Consider the following 17,514-nt stretch of genomic DNA (forward strand, 5'->3'; position numbering starts at 1 on the left):
CGGCTGCGGCCAGCTTGGCTGGGGTTCTGGTGAGGGACGGGGGGTGGGGGGGAGACAGAAGGTAACCGACTGGCGACGTGCGGTGACACTGCTCCGTGGTGCTGTGTGCACAGTCGGAGCTGCGAATGGGTGTCTGGATGCCCCCCGCCCGCTCCCCCCGATGTAAAAGGAGTGTGTGCTCCGTCCCCGCCAGGGCCATCTCTGCGCTTCCTGTGCGCGATAATGAGATCCAGCTCAGCAGGCAGCACACGAGGCTCACAGATGGGCTTCAGGGTCAGAGCCGCTGAGCGGTGATCATTCCAGCACCTTCCCTTGGGGCAGCGGTTCCCTCTGGGGGCCCTGCAGTCGGGGGACGGGGGGCAGTGCCGGGGCAGAGGCCGGCGGCCTCCCGCCGGACGAACCACCCCCTGAGCCTCTGCCCTCCTCTGGCCGCCGCAGCGCACGCCTTCCGGATGGAGATCTCGCCGGAGTCGCCCGTCATGGCCCCGATCGGCACAGCCGTCTCGCTGACCTGCCGGGCGGACGGCTGCGCGGCGCCCGCCTTCTCCTGGCGGACCCAGATCGACAGCCCGCTGGGCGGGCGGGTGCGGAGCGCCGGGCCGGCGTCCACGCTCACCATGGACCCCGTGGGCTTCGGGAACGAGCACTCGTACCTGTGCACGGCCGCCTGCGGGGCCCGGAAGGCGGAGCGGGGCGTGGAGGTGCACGTCTACTGTGAGTACGCGGCCCCCGGGCGGGCCTAAGGGAAGTCTCTAACGGGGGTTGTTTGGAAAGAGAGATCGTCCGGGTCCGGATGCTGGCCGGGGGGCTAGATTCTCGCACCCGGAGAGGGAGAGGCCGCTGAGCTTGGCTGAGCCCGGGAGCCAGGGCCGTGGCCTCCACGTCCCACGCCGCACAGAGCTGGTGGCCCGGAGGGCGTGGCTGCGCTGGGCCTGCGGCTCTGAGCCACGCAGGGACGCCCTCGGAGCTCGGACTGCACAAAGCTTCCTCCTGCGTTAGACGCTCCCGGGCGTCTCCATGGCCCCAGAGTGCCATCCTCCGGGGCCCCCGTTTCTGTAGTCTGATGCACCGGGGTGCTCAGCACGGGTGAGGGGGAGATGGCGGAGTTAGTAACGGGCTCCCGTCCAAAAGCCCCCCCCTCCCCGGGACAGAGGGAGAATGTCTGCACCCCCCCCCCCCCCCATTCTCCGCGCACTGGGTCTCCCCTGTGGGTCAGTGTGAGCTCGTCCTGGCTGCTCTGGGTCCGTGGATCCTGGGGCGCCGCTGCCCAAGCTCCAGGGCATTTGCATAATGAATTCGGTTTGCCTGGAGAGGGTGAATGGATGCCCCTCACTTAGCATTCCAGCAGCGTGCGTCCTGTCTGCGCTCAGCCCGCCCGCCAAGTGCAGCCAGCGGCGGGGGAGGGGGGCCCCCACTCGCCTCAAATCAATCCCTGGCCGCGGTGAGCGGGCCCCTCTCTCAGGAACAAAAACCACAGCCGGCGGTGCTTTGCAGGCCTGCCCCGGGTGCCCGCGTTATGGTTCTCTCGGTGGCGACGCCCAGCTCTGCCCAGAAACCCGAGCCAGTTCCCCCCGCCCCCACCCCGGGGGTGCAGGCCATGCAGCATCCTCCCTGGGCGGCTGCTTCCGAGCGCCCGGGCCCTCCTGGCCACGGAGGGAAGGCAGCCAGCGCTGGGTCACCGGGCAGCGAGCCGCGTGGGCGCAGGCACAGCCCTCCCGGAATTGGAGGGACAGGGATGGGAGGGTGGGGGGAGGAGGAAAGGGGCTGCATTCCTCCCACATCCGAGCTTCCGGCCCCTTTGCCTCCGCTCCCTGGTCCATAAATCGCGGAGGATTTAACGAAGAGAAGGGGGACCTCTGGCCCCTGATCTCGCCTGCGGTTTTCCTTCCCGGTGTCTGCCCTGCTTTCTGGGGGACACACTCGGGGGGGAAGGGGGGGTCTGCAGGGCTGAGACCTTCGGGTTGTCACCGCAGAGCTCGTCAGCATCCCGAAGGTCTGGCCGGGAAGCCTGTGCCCGGAGGCCGAGGCTGAGGCCGGCTGAGCGTGCCCCGGCCCCAGAGGCGCCTGCAGGGCTGGGCGGCACCGAGCGGGCATTTCGGGAGGCAGCCCGCCTTCCGGGCTTTGCAGATGCACAGATGCCCCTTCCCGGCGATCGGTTCCTGGTGATCGGTTCCTGCCGGAGGCTCCCTCTCAGCAGCAGGCATTTAGCGTGGCTCCCTCCCCGTCTTAGCGATTCTCCCCACCGCTCCTCTCTGAGCGGCCCATGAGCCTCGGGCCCTCACCTGTCAGAGGGGAACGTGTCTGCCCGGCTAACGTGACAGAATGTGATACAACGAACTATAGACCCCAGGGACAGTGCAGAGTCAGAAACCCCGAGCTCCCATCCCGGACGTCACAGTGACCTGGGGCCAGTGTGTGCTTTCACACCTGCGGAGTGTGGTCCCGTCTCTCGGGGTTCTTGTGAGGACAGAGTAAGGTCACCCTTACTGTGAGTCCTTAGCAGGCATTCCCTTCCCCTCCCTTCTTCTACTCAATGACATGTAAGCCTCAGACACATGGGAGCAGAGCTGTGGTTACACAATCGAGACTGTCTTCACAGAAACGTTAGATCCAGTTTGCACTGCGGGAACTCCCTGCGGGGCCCGCCCCACACGAGCCCGGAGCCCCCTCACGCGTGTTCCTTTGATCTTTGCAGCTTTCCCCAAGGCCCCGGAGATCCACCTGCCCAGCCCCCTGCGGCTGGGGCAGCCGACCACGGCCACCTGCCTGGTCCCCGACGTCTACCCGTTCGACAGGCTGGAGGTGGAGGTGCTGAAGGACGGCCGAGTCTTGAGAAGCCAGGAGTTCCTGGAGCCCATGGAGAGCAAGTCCCTGAAGAACATGAGCGTGGAGGTGACCTTCACGCCCACCCGGGAGGACTCGGGGAAGGCCCTCGCGTGCCGAGCCACGCTGCACATCCCCGAGGTGGCCGAGGAGCTCCGGAGGAGGGAGAGCACCAGGGAGCTGCAGGTGTACGGTGAGGCCGGGCGCCGGGCGGCTGGGCGGGCGGGCGCTCCGTCGTGGCTGGCCGCGGCAGGCGGCTCAGCGGCGGAGTCAGGCAGCAACGTGTTTCGGCCCCGTTTTCTTCGGGGAGGACGTGTCAGTGAAAAGAGAGCGGGGTGGGGGCCACTCAATTCCTCTGCTTCCCAGCCTGTCGAAGGGAAGTAATCATACCACACACGGGGCAGTCGTGTCATTTTTTATCGTGTTGTGAATTCTTGTACTGTGCGCCGACTCTCGGGTACGGAGATCTTACCCGGCGAGCACTGGCTCTGTGGGTACCTGTATGTTTGTTTTTGGGGGGCGGGCGTGCAGCGGGCTCTGGCTGCCTCCACACTCCCGGAGGCTGCGGGGTTCGGAGGCGCCTCGAGGTCCCGGGTTGTGTAGGGGCGGCCCCGCTGCTCTCCGTTCTGGACTAGGACCTGCGCTCTGCTGTGGACGCCCCTCTGAGAGGGGGAATGCCCACCGAGCACGCTCGGAAGAGAAGGAGAGGGAGAGACTTTTATCAAAATTCTGAGTAGCCGCCGAAACTGGTTTGGCTCAGTGGATAGAGCGTCGGTCCGCGGACTGAAGGGTCCCAGGTTCGATTCCGGTCAGGGGCATGTACCTTGGTTGCGGGTACATCCCCAGTGGGGAGTGTGCAAGAGGCAGCTGATCGATGTTTCTCTCTCATCGATGTTTATAGCTCTCTATCACTCTGCCTTCCTCTATGTAAAAAAAACAATAAAATATATTTAAAAATTTTTTTTAAATTCTGAACAGTCAAGATAGGGGATATTTTTCGTAGAGAATGCAGAACTTGGAGGAAAAGAGGGCTATAATTAAGTATTTGAACCACATCAAGAGTCTTAATTTCTGAGTATCTATAGCCAATTGAAAACACCAACCATCACAAAAAAACTAGCACAATCAGACTGGTCAGACCTGGATGGACTGATGTGTCTGCACCGTCTGACACAGCACGTCTGTCGGAGCTCTGGGCGCACAGACACCAGGCCGGCTGTGGGCGCAGTCACGGGGGGCTCAGCCGTCACTGACGCGGTGCCTGTCTTGCAGTCTCGCCCACGAACACCACCGTGTCGGTGAGCCCCTCGGCCCGGCTGCAGGAGGGCGGCTCGGTGACCATGGCCTGCGCCAGCCGGGGCCTGCCCGCGCCGCGGGTCTCCTGGAGCAGGCAGCTGGCCGGCGGGCGCCTGCAGCCGCTCTCCGGGAACGCCACGCTCACGCTGGTCGCCATGAGGGCGGAGGACTCCGGGGTTTACGTGTGCACGGCGGGGAACCTGGCTGGCGAGGACCGGAAGGAGGTGGAGCTGCTTGTCCAGGGTGAGTGAGGCGTGCAGAAGCGAGAGCCAGAGGCTGCCGCGGGCTGGGAGCCACGGTGAGGCCGCTCCGGTGCCCAGTTGCTCCCCCGGATCTTGCGGGCGCCCCATCTCATTGCCGCGGGCCCCGGCTCAGGTGTGCGCTCACCGTCCTCACGCCTGTAAGACGCAGCGCCTGCCATGTGCTGGGTGCTAGGTGCTGGGTGCTCCATGAGGCAGGTGCTGGGTGCTGGGTGCTCCATACATGGCACACGTGGGCAGCTCCCGTTTTTCACGTGTGAAACTGTGAGGCTGAACCGGGACGGTTAAAAAGGAGACTTCGGCCTCGCCGTCGGTGGAGGCACTCGGTTGGGGGTTCGACGGGCTTTCTCAGGAGACCGGGAGAGGCAGCCCCTAGGGAAAGCAGGGACAGCCGGTCCTCTGTCCTGGAAGACCCCCCTCCCCACCCCCCACATCCTAAGCTGCGTCCCCTTCAGGGGGAGGGAGACACGCGGGTGAGGAAGGGAGTCTGTCTGCATCCCAGGACACGGGCAGCCTGAGCGGTAAAGAGGGAACTGGGCTTCCAAAGGGCCTCAGTGACCTGTCAGTGCTCCCACAGGAGCCGCAGACTCACGTGGGAACAGAGCCACTGTAAAAATTTAAAGAAGAGGAAGTGACCTGAGACTTGGCCACAGGCAGGAAGCGGCTCCGTGTACAGTTCCCCCTTCCCACAGCCGAGGGTCAGGAATGGGAACACCGGGCCTCGCTCGGGACGAGCTGCAGCTGGCAGGACCTCAGAGCCGCCCGTCTCCTCAGGGGATGCGAGGAAAGCCTTCTTGGGCCCCAACCGGTGTGGCTCAGTGGATAGAGCGTCAGCCTGCGGACTGAAAGGTCCCGGGTTCGATTCCGGTCAGGGGCATGTAACCTGGTTGTGGGCACATCCCCAGTGGGGCTGTGCAGGAGGCAGCTGGTCGATGTTTCTCTCTCATCGATGTTTCTAGCTCTCTATCCCTCTCCCTTCCTCTCTGCAAAAAAGTTAATAAAGTATATTTTAAAAAGAAAAAAGGAAAAGAAAGCCATCAGGACCATGTGAGCGGTTTTCGGCGGAGTCTGGCCTGTCACTGTCAGCGCTGCCCCGCACTTCCTGTTTCTCCCGGGGAACAGAGCGGAGATTTCGAGTTCCCTTTCTCCCCAGACGGCAGGGTGTGTGCCCGGCAGGGATACACGGGCGGCCAGAGGGCTGTGCTGGATGCAGGGGACGTGGCAGGCTCTGCCCTCCCGTCTGAGGGGCCAGTCCCCGTGTTTTATTCTGCATCGAAGTCTGGAGGCGGCTCCTGGGCCCCTTTGGTGCTTGGCCGGTGGCTTCGCTTCCAGTGTGACCTCCGACAGGTGCCTCCTCCCCGTTGGGACAGATGCTCCAGGTGCCAGTCCGCCAAGGGCCCTGCCTCACCGGGAGACCTGTGTTGTGGCTTTGTGGCTTTCTTTAGTGCTTCCCTTGGGCCTTGTTTTCTCTCCACACGAGGGTGACTGGACGGAGTTGTTCAAGCGGCTGAGAAGCTGGGATCCTGAATCAGACCCGCCTGGCTTCAAGCCTTACTTTCGGCTCTTGCCAGTTGTATAAAGTTATTGAGCAGCTCTGAGCCCAAGCTTCCTCAAGGAGGAGAAGGTGGAGGAGGAGAAACAGGAGGAGGAGGAGGAGGAGGAGGAGGAGGAGGAGGAGGGGGAGGAGAATTAGCGCAATGGTTCATGAGGCTGTGCGGACTAAGTGAGACAATAGACGTAAAGCGGTTACACAATGCTGAAGGCACCGGAGCCTCTTAGATGACCTGAGTGCTGCCATTTAATGTTCCTATGGTCTTAGGCTCTACAGCAGCGGTTCTCAACCTGTGGGTCGCGACTGTAGAGCCTAAGACCATCCATCGGAAAACACAGATATTTACATTATGATTCATTATCAGTAGCACAATTACAGTTATGAAGTAGCTACGAAAATAATGTTATGATTGGGGGTCACCACCCCATGAGGAGCTGTGTGAAAGGGTCTCGGCTTTAGGAACGTTGAGAACCACTGGCTTAAAGGAAATCAGAAACAAACAACAAAACCAGAAAACACCCGTCAGCGACCACACCCTGGAAGGCAGTGAAAGAAGAAGATGCTCACCTTCCTCCCATCTTGTCTCTTCCTGCAGAGAAGCCGTTCGCGGTGGACGTGGGCCCCCGGCCCCGGGTGGCCGCCCGGATCGGCGGCGCGGTCACGCTGACGTGCGGGGCCGCGGGCTGCGAGGCGCCGGCCTTCTCCTGGCGGACCCAGATGGACAGCCCGCTGGGCGGGCGGGTGCGGAGCGAGGGGCCCCGGTCCACGCTGACGCTGAGCCCCGTGGGCTTCGAGCATGAGCACTCGTACCTGTGCACGGTGACCTGCGGCCGCAGGAAGCTGGAGAAGGGAGTCCAGGTGGAGCTCTACTGTGAGTGCCCCCCCCCCCCCCCCCCCACGGCGTACGGCCTTGTTCCGGTCCCGTCGGGAGAAACGGAATGAGTGCGACGTGCAATGAGACCGGGTGTCTAGGGAGGGACCTTAGCACCGGGAACGCTTCCTGACTGAACCAGAATTCCCGAGGCAACTTAGTGGGCCTGGATCTTCAGCACACATTGCATACATGCACAGCATCCTAGCTCTTCAGCACACATTACATGCATGCACAGCATCCTAGCTCTTCAGCACACATTGCATACGTGCACAGCATCCCTAGCTCTTCAGCACACATTGCATACATTTGATTGACATTTCTTTTTGAGAGCCAATTTTTTTAAACTTCTAAGGCCACTTCTTCAAAATAGACTCGCCACAGGTGGTACTTTGTGGAAGAACCACACTCAAGGAGCCAAAGAGCCGCGGGTGGCTCTCGAGCCGCAGTTTGCCGACCACAGGGCTAGCCACTCTCAGACGTGTCCGGTTTCCTAGCTTTGAAATAGGTGCTCTGTGGCTTTTCCTAGCTGGAAACACATTAAGTAACACCCACTTCATCAGGACGGAGACCCGGTCAGGGACCCAGCACATCTTGGCACACACGGAGGACACGGAGTTACAAATAAGACGGGGGGGGGCTCCAGGGTCTCGGGGAGAGTCCTCCGTGGCTCTCCGCAGCGCTGTCACTGGAAGAGGGAGATAAGTCCGTCTATTAGGGGACTTCTTCATTTACTACTTTTTGTTTCCAGCGTCACGTACATTTAGTATCGCACACATTTCCACTTAACGCCGTTTTCACACGTGGTGGCCACTCCCTCCCACAGGCTTTAACGCTGTCACCGGAGAAATGGGTTTAATGGAGGTCAGTTCTGGCTTTCCGTTCAGAGCCGCAGGAGCCTCATGTTTGCTTGTGTCCGCAGCGTTCCCCAGGGACCCGGAGATCCAGACGGGCAGCGTGCTGGTGAGCGGCAGCCCGGCCACCGTGAGCTGCCAGGTGCCCGAGGTGTACCCGCTGGAGCGGCTGGAGATGTGGCTGCTGAAGGGGGGCCACGTGGTGAGGAGTGAGAACTTCCTGATGGGTGCCGACCAGAAGTCCCTGGAGACCGGCCGCCTGAACGTGACCTTCGTCCCCACCACCGAGGACACAGGCGAGGCTCTCGTCTGCGAGGCCCGGCTGCGCCTGGAGGAGCTGGACATGGAGGCCATGCAGCGGCAGAGCTCACAGACGCTCCACGTGAACAGTAAGTCTCACAGGGGCTCCTTCCTCTCTTTGCCAGGCAGTAGTTGTGGGCACGAGGGTAAGAGTTAGAACCTCCGTGCCAAAGAAAAGGACTGAAAAGAAATGCCCAATAATGATCATTCTAACAAACCTCTCGACACTGAAGACAATAACTGCCCACTGGCCTGTGACTATGAGACTGCGGCGTTGGCAGGGCGGTCAGGGCGGGTGTCTGCTCAGTGTGGCCTGAGATGAACTCACGCGGTCAGTTGGTGGTCAGTTGGCGGGTCAGTTGGAGGGTTAGTTGGAAGGTCAGTTGGAGGGTCAGTTGGAAGGTCAGTTGGAGGGTCAGTTGGAAGGTCAATTGGAAGGTCAATTGGCGGGTCAATTGGTGGGTCAGTTCAAGGTCAGTTGGCAGGTCAGTTGGCCGGTCAGTTGATGACAGTTGGAGGGTCAGTTGGTGGGTCAGTTGGTGGGTCAGTTGGAGGGTCAGTTGATGGCAGTTGGAGGGTCAGTTGGAGGGTCAGTTGATGTCAGTTGGAGGGTCAATTGATGGCAGTTGGAGAGGCAGTTGGAAGATCAGTTGGCAGGTCAGTTGGAAGATCAGTTGGCGGTCAGTTGGATGGTCAGTTGGTGGTCAGTTGGAGGGTCAGTTGGAGGGTCAGTTGGAGGGTCAGTTGGCGGGTCAGTTGATGGCAGTTGGAGAGGCAGTTGGAAGATCAGTTGGCAGGTCAGTTGGAAGATCAGTTGGCGGTCAGTTGGATGGTCAGTTGGTGGTCAGTTGGAGGGTCAGTTGGCGGGTCAGTTGGAGGGTCAGTTGGCGGGTCAGTTGATGAGTCAGTTGACTGACCCTCCAACTGACCCACCAACTGCCCCGCCAACTGACCCGCATGAGGAAACACCCAGGATGTGCCCATTTTTTTTCCTGTCTGTGCTTCTGCATCTGCTAGGGCACAAGGGGATGGACGGAAACCCCCTTTGGTCATCAAGGGTTATGAACTGTCCTAACCCATTGCTTGCATAGCCTGGCTTTGCAACATTATTAAAGCTCCTTGGCTTAAGGGTTCGAGCTGACAAGTGTCCCACCCTTTTCAGTTGCCCCCAGCAACACCAGCATCCTGGTGAGCCCCTCCCCCACCCTGGAGGAAGGCAGCTCGGTGGCGATGACGTGCTCCAGCGATGGCCTCCCCGCGCCCGGACTCCGGTGGAGCCGGCGGCTTCCCAACGGGCAGCTGCAGTTCCTTTCTGAGAACACAACGCTCACCTTGACTTCTGCCAGGAGGGAAGATTCTGGTGTTTACGTGTGTGAAGCGAGCAGTCTGGCCGGGATAAGCAGAAGTGAAGTTGAATTAATTATCCAACAAGGTGAGCAAAATGTGATTAATTAGTTTTTGCTAGTATTATTTTGTTTGTATTAGTGGTTTCGAACAAAGTCTTCTTTAACATTTTTATTTTTAAATTACACTTGATGCACAATATTATGTTAGTTTCAAGTGTATAACCCCATTAGATATTTATGTAACTTACAAAGTGATCACACCAATAAATCTAGTATCCATCTGACACTATATATAGTTATTATAATATTGATGATATTCCCTAAGCTGTACTTTACATCCCATGACTATGCTGTAATTACCAATCTGTACTTCTAAATCCCTTCACCATTTTCAGCCAGTCCCTAAACACCCTCCCATCTAGCAACTGTCAAAATATTCTCTGACCTATGAGTCTGTTTCTGTTCATTTATCATTATTTTTTTTTAGATTCCACATATAAGTGAAATCATCTGGCATTTGTCTTTCTCTGTCTGATTCCTTTCACATAGCACAATCCCTGTATGTCCATCCATGTTGTTGAAGATGATGAGATTTCAATCTTGGTTTTCCCCCCCAGTCATAGTCCATTGTATACAGCTACCATTTCTTTATCTTGCCGTCTATTGATACTTAGGTTGCTTCCATATCTTGGCTGTTGCAAATAATGCTGCAATAAACATATGGATGTGCATGTTTTTTTCATGTAAGATTTGGGGTTTCTTCAGATAGACACCCAGAAGTGAAATTGCTGGGCCCTCCTTTGTCTCTTGTTGTATAGCCTTTATCTTAAACTCTATTTTGTCCGGTATAAGTGTTGCTACTCCAGCTTTTTGGGTTTTTTGTTTGTTTTCATTTTCTTGAAATATCTTTTTCCATCCCTTTATTTCCGGTCTGCATGTGTCCGTTGATCTCTTGTAGACAGCGTATGTAGGGTACTGTTTTGTCACGTCTTTTGATTAGAGCATTGAATCCATTGCATTTCAAGTAATTATTGACAGGCATTTGTTGTCATTTTACTATTCATATTTTTGATCTTTTATTTTCTTCTTCTTCTTCAAGAGGACCCTTTAACATTTCTTTTAATACTGGTTTGGTGAAAATGAACTCCTTTAGTTTTTTGTTTTGTTTTTTTCTTCCTGTCTGGGAAGCTCTTTATCTGTCTTTCAATTCTAAATGATAGCTTTGCATGGCAGAGTAATCTTGATTGTAGGTCCTTGCTTTTTCATCACTCTGAATGTTTTTTGCTAATCCCCCTGGCCTGCAAAGTTCCTATTGAAAAATCAACTTACAACCTTATGGGAACTACCTTGTAGATCACTAACGGCTGAGAAAAATCTGTCTTACCCTCCAAACAGGCAATCAGTGAGCTAGTGGTGCTGTCATTAATGCGGGATTGGTTTGTATTTTATCCAATCAGAGTTGCCTCCAAATTCTCTTTACAGTCGCTCCAAGAGACATTCAACTTATAGCGTCTCCTTCTGAGAGCGTCAAGGAAGGAGACACGGTCATCATCTCCTGCACGTGTGGAAATGTTCCCAAAGCCTGGATCATCCTGAAGAAGAAAGCTGAGTCCGGGGACATGGTGCTCAAGTCCATAGGAGGCGCCTACACCATCCACAAGGCCCAGTTAGAGGACGCGGGCGTGTACGAATGTGAATCCAAAAACGAGCGCGGCCTGCAGTCCCGAAGTATCACCCTTGATGTGAAAGGTCAGAGCTTTGGTCTTGTTTTTGAGAAATGTCAATGGTAGGTCTGAATTTTGGTGGATGGTACAGACTTTCTTGGATGAAATGAATGAGTTTGGCCAAAATGGAGCTCCATGTTGACCTTGTTCATGTCTTAATGCTTCCTAAGATAGTCATGCACAGCTGCTCCACCTGTGGAGTTGGGCTGGGAAGTTGACATGTATCCTTGGTGAGTGCAGAGCTCCTACCTGCTTTTCTTCAAGTTCACAAGTCGGTACTGGTCTCCGAGGTCTTATGTCTTCTGTGTTTCAACGTATTCTCTAAGCCTTCCCCTGGGGGTCCCGAGAAAAGGGAAAAGGTAGGACTGACACGTGGGAAGAGGAGGGTTCCAGCCAGATCCGATTCCTTCCCGACAGAAGAGAACTCGATTCTCTGAAAACTGCCCATTTTCTGGATCAACTCCTTTCAGAATAATAATCATACAACCAGGAGTGGCCGCCTTGATGCAGAACCACTTTTGTGAATCTCTGTCTGTAGAATGGCCTTAACCATCCCAGCCCTTGTCCACTCTCCTTTATTCCAATGGAGGAGGGCGGGGAGCGGACAATGATCTCAGCAGAGAAACTTCAGGGGCTCTAGTCCTCAATGACCACTCAACAGGAAGACTTGTTGGTCTTGGTGCAGCACAATAGGCCAGCCTCTTCTCATCGGCTCCCACTCCTTTGTGTGCCAGGGAGCGCCCAGCTGCGGGCTGGAAGCCCTGCTTGGACTGAATGAGATTGCAAACAAATGCAACTCTCCTAAGAGTCCAGGCACTAGACCATCAGAGTTAGCAACCGCTTGTCTTTGTAAAGGGACTGTGAGCCCAGGCCAGATAACAGACAAACTTTCACTCACCTGCCCAAACTCTCCAGACTGTAGGCACCTTCAGTTAAGCCTAGCCCCAGGGAATCAGACTCCTAACACTTGTAATTTGGTTAACAGCCCTCTTCAAAGACAAATCACAGCTTCTCCACTTTCTATTTCTGTCTTTCCTAATTGTTCTATGAAGTTAGTAATTTAGGTATTTGCCATGTTCGCTTATTACTTAATGATGACAGTGTGTTGGGCACTCAGGAACTGAGGCCCCCAGGCTAAATATGGTTTAAAATAATGACACATCAATGGAGACAGAACCTGATATTTTCCCTGGGTATTTTGAACTACTTTCCCCTGTATTTGTCTGAGGTTTAACATGAGCTTTGTTTTGCTTTGGCTTGACTGCGTTCCAGAGAGAGAAAAAGTTGGAGCCCATAGGACTTCCAGTGTTGACACAGCTCGGAGGGAACAGTGGGAAGCGACGTAGCAGCAAATCTGTCTTACCGCCGACGCCTGAGGGGAAACCGAAGGCAAAGGCGAAGGCTGGTCACATTTCAGAGGAAACAAAATGAGCAGAAACACCGCTGCCCAACATGCCACTGGCATTGGTGCCAGACCGCAATGTGATAATGGCTTCCCACTAACACCTGACCCTTCCACTTAGATTGGTGCAGTGGTCGGCAAACTCATTAGTCCACAGAGCCAAATATCAACAGCACAACGATTGACATTTCTTTGGAGAGCCACATTTTTTAAACTTAAGCTTCTTCTAAGGCCACTTCTTCAAAATAGACTCGCCCAGGCCGTGGCATTTTGTGGAAGAGCCACCCTCAAGGGGCCAAAGAGCCACATGTGGCTGGCGAGCCGCGGTTTGCCGACCCCTGGACCAGTTAGCTCTGCTCTAGCAAGGGGAAAGTAGGAAAACGAGGCGATTACCATTATGCTTAGGGCGAAGGGTAAAAACCTCCACAATTTGAGAAATTGACTCCCCGGCCTGATCCTTGTGATTCTTTTCCACTTGGGTGACACCCAGGGATCAGAGCCCTCCAGTCAGACCACTGGTTCTTCTGGGATGAGATGGCACACATGCCACCGGAAGACACGTGACCCTGTGAGGTCACACGGCGCGGGGCGGACGGAGGCCCAGCTGTAGGTGTCTCAGCCCGGGCCTGGCTGTCAGCCTCAGAGGTTCCTGTAAGGCAAAGGTGCTACGTAGGCTGGAAGCTGTCAGCTCACTTCAGTAGATGAGAGAGAGAGAGGGCTAATTTTAGTTTTTGTAAGCTATTACCTTCTGTACTCAACGTGCAACCACATGACAAAATGACAGGATACAGAGAGGGGGAAATGTGTCACTGCTAAAGAATATGTAGCCTGGCCAGGTGGCTCAGTTGGGGTCTTGTCACCAAAAAGGGTTGCTGATTTGACTGGGGTCCGTACAGGAGACAGCCGATCGATATTTCTCTCTCTATCTCTCTTTCTTTCTGTCTGTCTGCCTCTCCCTTCCTTCCTCTCTCTAAGGTTAATAAAATATACTATATATCGGCTGCCAACTATTCCAAGCAGTGAGCCTGGCACTTGCTCTTCAGTGGTGGACCATAAAGAAAATAAGTAACTGCTGAAACCGGTTTGGCTCAGTGGATAGAGCATCGGCCTGTGGACTGAAAGGTCCCAGGTTCGATTCCGGTCAAGGGCATGTACCTTGGTTGTGGGCACATCCCTGGTAGGGGGTGTGCAGGAGGCAGCTGATCGATGACTCTCTCTCATTGATGTTTCTAACTCTCTATCTCTCTCTTTTCCTCTCTGTAAAAAATCAATAAAATATATTTTTTTAAAAGAAAATAAGTAACTTACAATCTGCAGGAGGAAACCAAATTTAATAGATGGTCATAGAAAAAATGTTTAATTCCAAGGTGTGATACTAAGAGAAAAGGGGGAGTATAATGGGTTACGAGAGCATACTGGGGCTCCCCGTTTAGGTTGAGGGAACTGCAGACCAGAGATTGACGCTTTGAGGAGGTGACATTGATGCTCAAGTACAACACGATCCCCAACCTTCAGCTTATGGAGAGATGCTGTCAGTGGTGAAGAGGAGCAGCATGCATGTTAAGCTGCCCTCGCTGAGGCGTGGTTTTCCGTATGTCTGTCTGTATAGGCCATCGGCAAGGACTCTTTCACTTCCTGTCTTACATGTGGCATGTGACTGTATGATCACACCCCAGATGTCACATGTCACACGGATTTCCTTGCACAACTAAGTGGTTAGTCATCCCAGTCTGTGGTGACCGGAGCCCTCGCTCTTTGGTACATATTTACATTTCCCGAGCAAGCACAGAGCCTCTCACGGCTGCTCTCCTACGGGAGCCTCAGAGGAGGCGCCCCGCCGCCCGTTCTATGGGGAGCCTGCCTCTGTTTGCCTCCCCGCTTGTGGGAGCTGACAGTGGTCCCTGACCCACTGCAGCCGTGGCCACTGCTCCGGCGACTCAGGGGGCCATGCATGTGGGGCCCTGGGGCCCTTCTCCCTGCTTTGCTTCTCCTCTCTCTGGAGAACGCGCTGTCCGCACTGTGGACACGTGGAAGCGTGACAGGGAAACGCTCTGTGTGTGCCAGGCGCTAACCGCTCCCGTCCGTTCCTCTCCAGGGAGAGAAGGGGACAAGGACTACTTCTCGCCCGGGCTCCTCGTGCTGTACTGCGCGTCCTCCTTACTCATCCCCGCCATCGGGATGATCGTCTACTTCGCGAGGAGGGCCAACATGAAGGGCTCCTACAGCCTGGTGGAAGCACAGAAATCCAAGGTGTAGCCGGCATTTGCCATGCTCCGCCACAGACACTCTCAGCCTGGAGCCTTTATCCCACCCATCCCACCCATCCCACCCATCCCATCCCATCCCACGGGAAAAGCCAGGGGCCGAGTCCTGGCTTCTGGACGCGGTGGACTCTCAGAGGAGACTGTGGACTCTCAGAGGAGACGGCTGCCCAAGCTTCTCGCTGTGGCCCAAAGCCCAGGGCAGACTTCCGGCCTGGGACACGGGCAGGAGCCCGGAGGTGTGTGGCCCGGAGCAGTCCCTCGATGCGTACATACAGCACCGGGACCTGTACATATGTCACATAGGATTAGGCCCGAGCGAGATTGCTCGGAGCAGCAGCACCTGCGAGGGAGAGCTTTGACATGACTCAGCAGCGTCGCCTGGACTAGTTGGTCTAACTTAATGCATCTTAGGAAAATTTAATGTTAACATGGACTGGCAGCTGACCTATGTCATCTTTTTATACTTTATTCTCCTCCCTATAACAAAATTGGATTCCTATCAAGTTCACAGACAACAATGTCATGTTTGTTAAAAAAAAAAAAAGCCAGGGTTTTATATGTTACAGGCAGATGATGAACCGACAGGGCACAGGGTTGACTTTCAGGTACTAAAGCGTCAACCTCTGGTGTCATGGGTGTCTGGTCTCTCTGGGCGGTACTGACATGGTACGGAGATGTTTGATGTTGTTTGTTCAGCCCCCGCTTGTGAAATGTTCCCAAGGTGACCTGATAATGCAGCTTCCTTTAATCTTCTTTTGTAAATGTTTAGTCTTTTTGTACAGTAAAGCGATCGTTTCTGGACTTGTAAGAGTTGTGTGTCTATTACCAACTGCCTCCTTGAATCACATGGTAGCTCTTCTTGAGATCCCAAGTTCCAAGGATGAAGAATTCAAACCCGTAGGAAAAATAGGTAACACTCAGCATATGGGCCTCATGCTGCTTTTATCAGCATCGCCATGGGCACCTGTCTTGGTGCCATCTTAACCCACTGAGAGGGAACATCGAGTTTTGTGTCCTTGTAGTCTGCAATGTAAAGAATTTAAGGTACAACATACATGAAGGCATGAACCCAGAAACATGCATATACTGAAGGGCAATGATTGGTGAACACCATGCGCATTCCCTCAGACCTACAGCGATATCCTTCAGAGCCTCTCAGGTGTACTCCTCCCGGAGACTCGCTGAGCAGTGATTGATACCTGGAATTCTATATTAGCCATTCCCTTGCTTTCTCTGGAGATTTTATGCCTGAATAGCTAGCCCTGAGTAAAACAGTATATAATTTTGCCAGGTTTTGAATTTTATATAGATACTAGAGGCCAGGTGCATGAAAGTTCATGCACTGGATGGGGGTCCCTCATCCCAGCCTGCCCCCTCTCACATTCTAGGAGCCCTTAGGGGTGGGAGATGACTTGGTGATCAGGGGAAGGCATCACACCCATCACACCTCTGCTGCTGCCACTGCCAGCAGTGCAAGCCTTGGCCGGCCCTGGTTACCTGAGCCTCGGGCAGCCCTGGGCAGCTGGGCAGCTGCCATCCAAGATTTACTTGCACCTTGGACTGGCCCTGAGTAGCTGGGGGACTGAGGGGATTGGGGGGCTCCAGAGGCAGGCACACAGAGTGGCTAGACCCGCCTGGGGGTGGACCCAGCTGTTCCACATACCTGCCAACCCGGCTGGGCTTAGGGTACTGGGTGCCACCATCTTGTGGCTGTGGGTGCTGCCATTTTGTGGGTGTGACAGTCAATTAGCAGATTCCCTCCTTATTGGCTGTGGGCACCATCATTTTTTGTGAGGGTGTGATGGTCACTTAGCATATTCCCTCTTTATTAGCTGGGATAATCAAATGGTAAATTTGCCTGTGACTTTATTCTTTCACTCAAAACTATTCATTTGCATAATTTACCCATGCTGCTATATACTAGTATAGCTACAGGTCATTCACTTTTTATTAGTTGTTAGTATTTGTGACTCAATATCATAGCACAATATTATAAGATTTTGCCAGTTTATTTATCCATTGTTTATCTACTGTTGATGGATGTTCGTGCTGTTTCCAGTTATTTTCTGTTACAAGCAATTATTGTCCACGGTCCTGGCTAACAGTGACTGGAAAAACACACCATGTACAAGAGTGCATACTACATGATCTCATTTACATATAGTCCAAAGCATGTACAATAACGCATGGTGTTCAAGTCAGGCACGAGGTACTTCCTGGGTGGCCGTGACCGGAGGGGAGCACACTGGGGTAGGAGGTTTGAGAGGCCGGGGGAAGAAGGGGTCTCATTTTCCATTTTCCAAATTTGAACGCAAAGCAATCACAGTCAGAAGAGTTTTTTTCTAGTATGTGAACCAGGGCAGGCATGTCTCCCAAAGCAGCCAGGTAAAAATGGCAGCCCACCTGCGCTTGCACTTGGAATTCTCCGAGGCCTGTCCACAGTCAGGGCTCCAAGCCCAGCCCGGGGGAGGCAGCAGCTGCAGCTTGCCGAGCATCGGAACGTTGGCTCAGAGAATAAAAAGGAGAGGGAAGTACTTGAACCACCTTTCCCCGCGGAGCCACCTCGGGGATTCCCAAATAAGGCCTTGGCGGAGGGAAGGTGACATGGAGAGCCTGCACCCCATCACTCCACACTCAGGGAGGCTGGGGGCCGGGAGGACCGTTAACTGCGGCTGAGAACGCCTCGCCCAAGTGCAATGGGAGCTCCGCCTCCAGGTGCGGCCACGATGCCCCCAGCTGCCCGGCCTCACACCCGCATCTCACGCAGACCGTCCGCTTTATGCCTCGAGAATCGTGTGGTCCCTCCCTGCCCATCTCGCCTG

At 54.9% G+C, this 17,514-nt stretch overlaps 1 protein-coding gene across 2 annotated transcripts in view; it reads left to right on the forward strand.

Moving 5' to 3' along the window:
* Positions 1-15,493, forward strand: part of VCAM1 (vascular cell adhesion molecule 1) — a 15,650-nt gene extending 157 nt beyond the window's left edge. The window contains exons 2-10 of one of the 2 annotated variants that reach the window (XM_045586840.1): positions 439-714; positions 2,696-3,016; positions 4,096-4,362; positions 6,527-6,802; positions 7,725-8,045; positions 9,119-9,388; positions 10,785-11,051; positions 14,524-14,731; positions 14,764-15,493. In XM_045586840.1, the coding sequence (XP_045442796.1) occupies positions 439-714; positions 2,696-3,016; positions 4,096-4,362; positions 6,527-6,802; positions 7,725-8,045; positions 9,119-9,388; positions 10,785-11,051; positions 14,524-14,684 (2,159 nt within the window). In that variant the 3' untranslated portion in view covers positions 14,685-14,731; positions 14,764-15,493. Of the gene's footprint in view, positions 1-438; positions 715-2,695; positions 3,017-4,095; positions 4,363-6,526; positions 6,803-7,724; positions 8,046-9,118; positions 9,389-10,784; positions 11,052-14,523 lie in introns of both variants that reach the window. The other variant, XM_045586839.1, reaches the window with a different exon arrangement.
* Positions 15,494-17,514: the final 2,021 nt, after the last annotated feature.

Source organism: Pipistrellus kuhlii, unplaced genomic scaffold (genome assembly GCF_014108245.1).
Source record: "Pipistrellus kuhlii isolate mPipKuh1 unplaced genomic scaffold, mPipKuh1.p scaffold_m20_p_24, whole genome shotgun sequence".
In the NCBI taxonomy this organism is placed as follows: Eukaryota; Metazoa; Chordata; class Mammalia; order Chiroptera; family Vespertilionidae; genus Pipistrellus; species Pipistrellus kuhlii.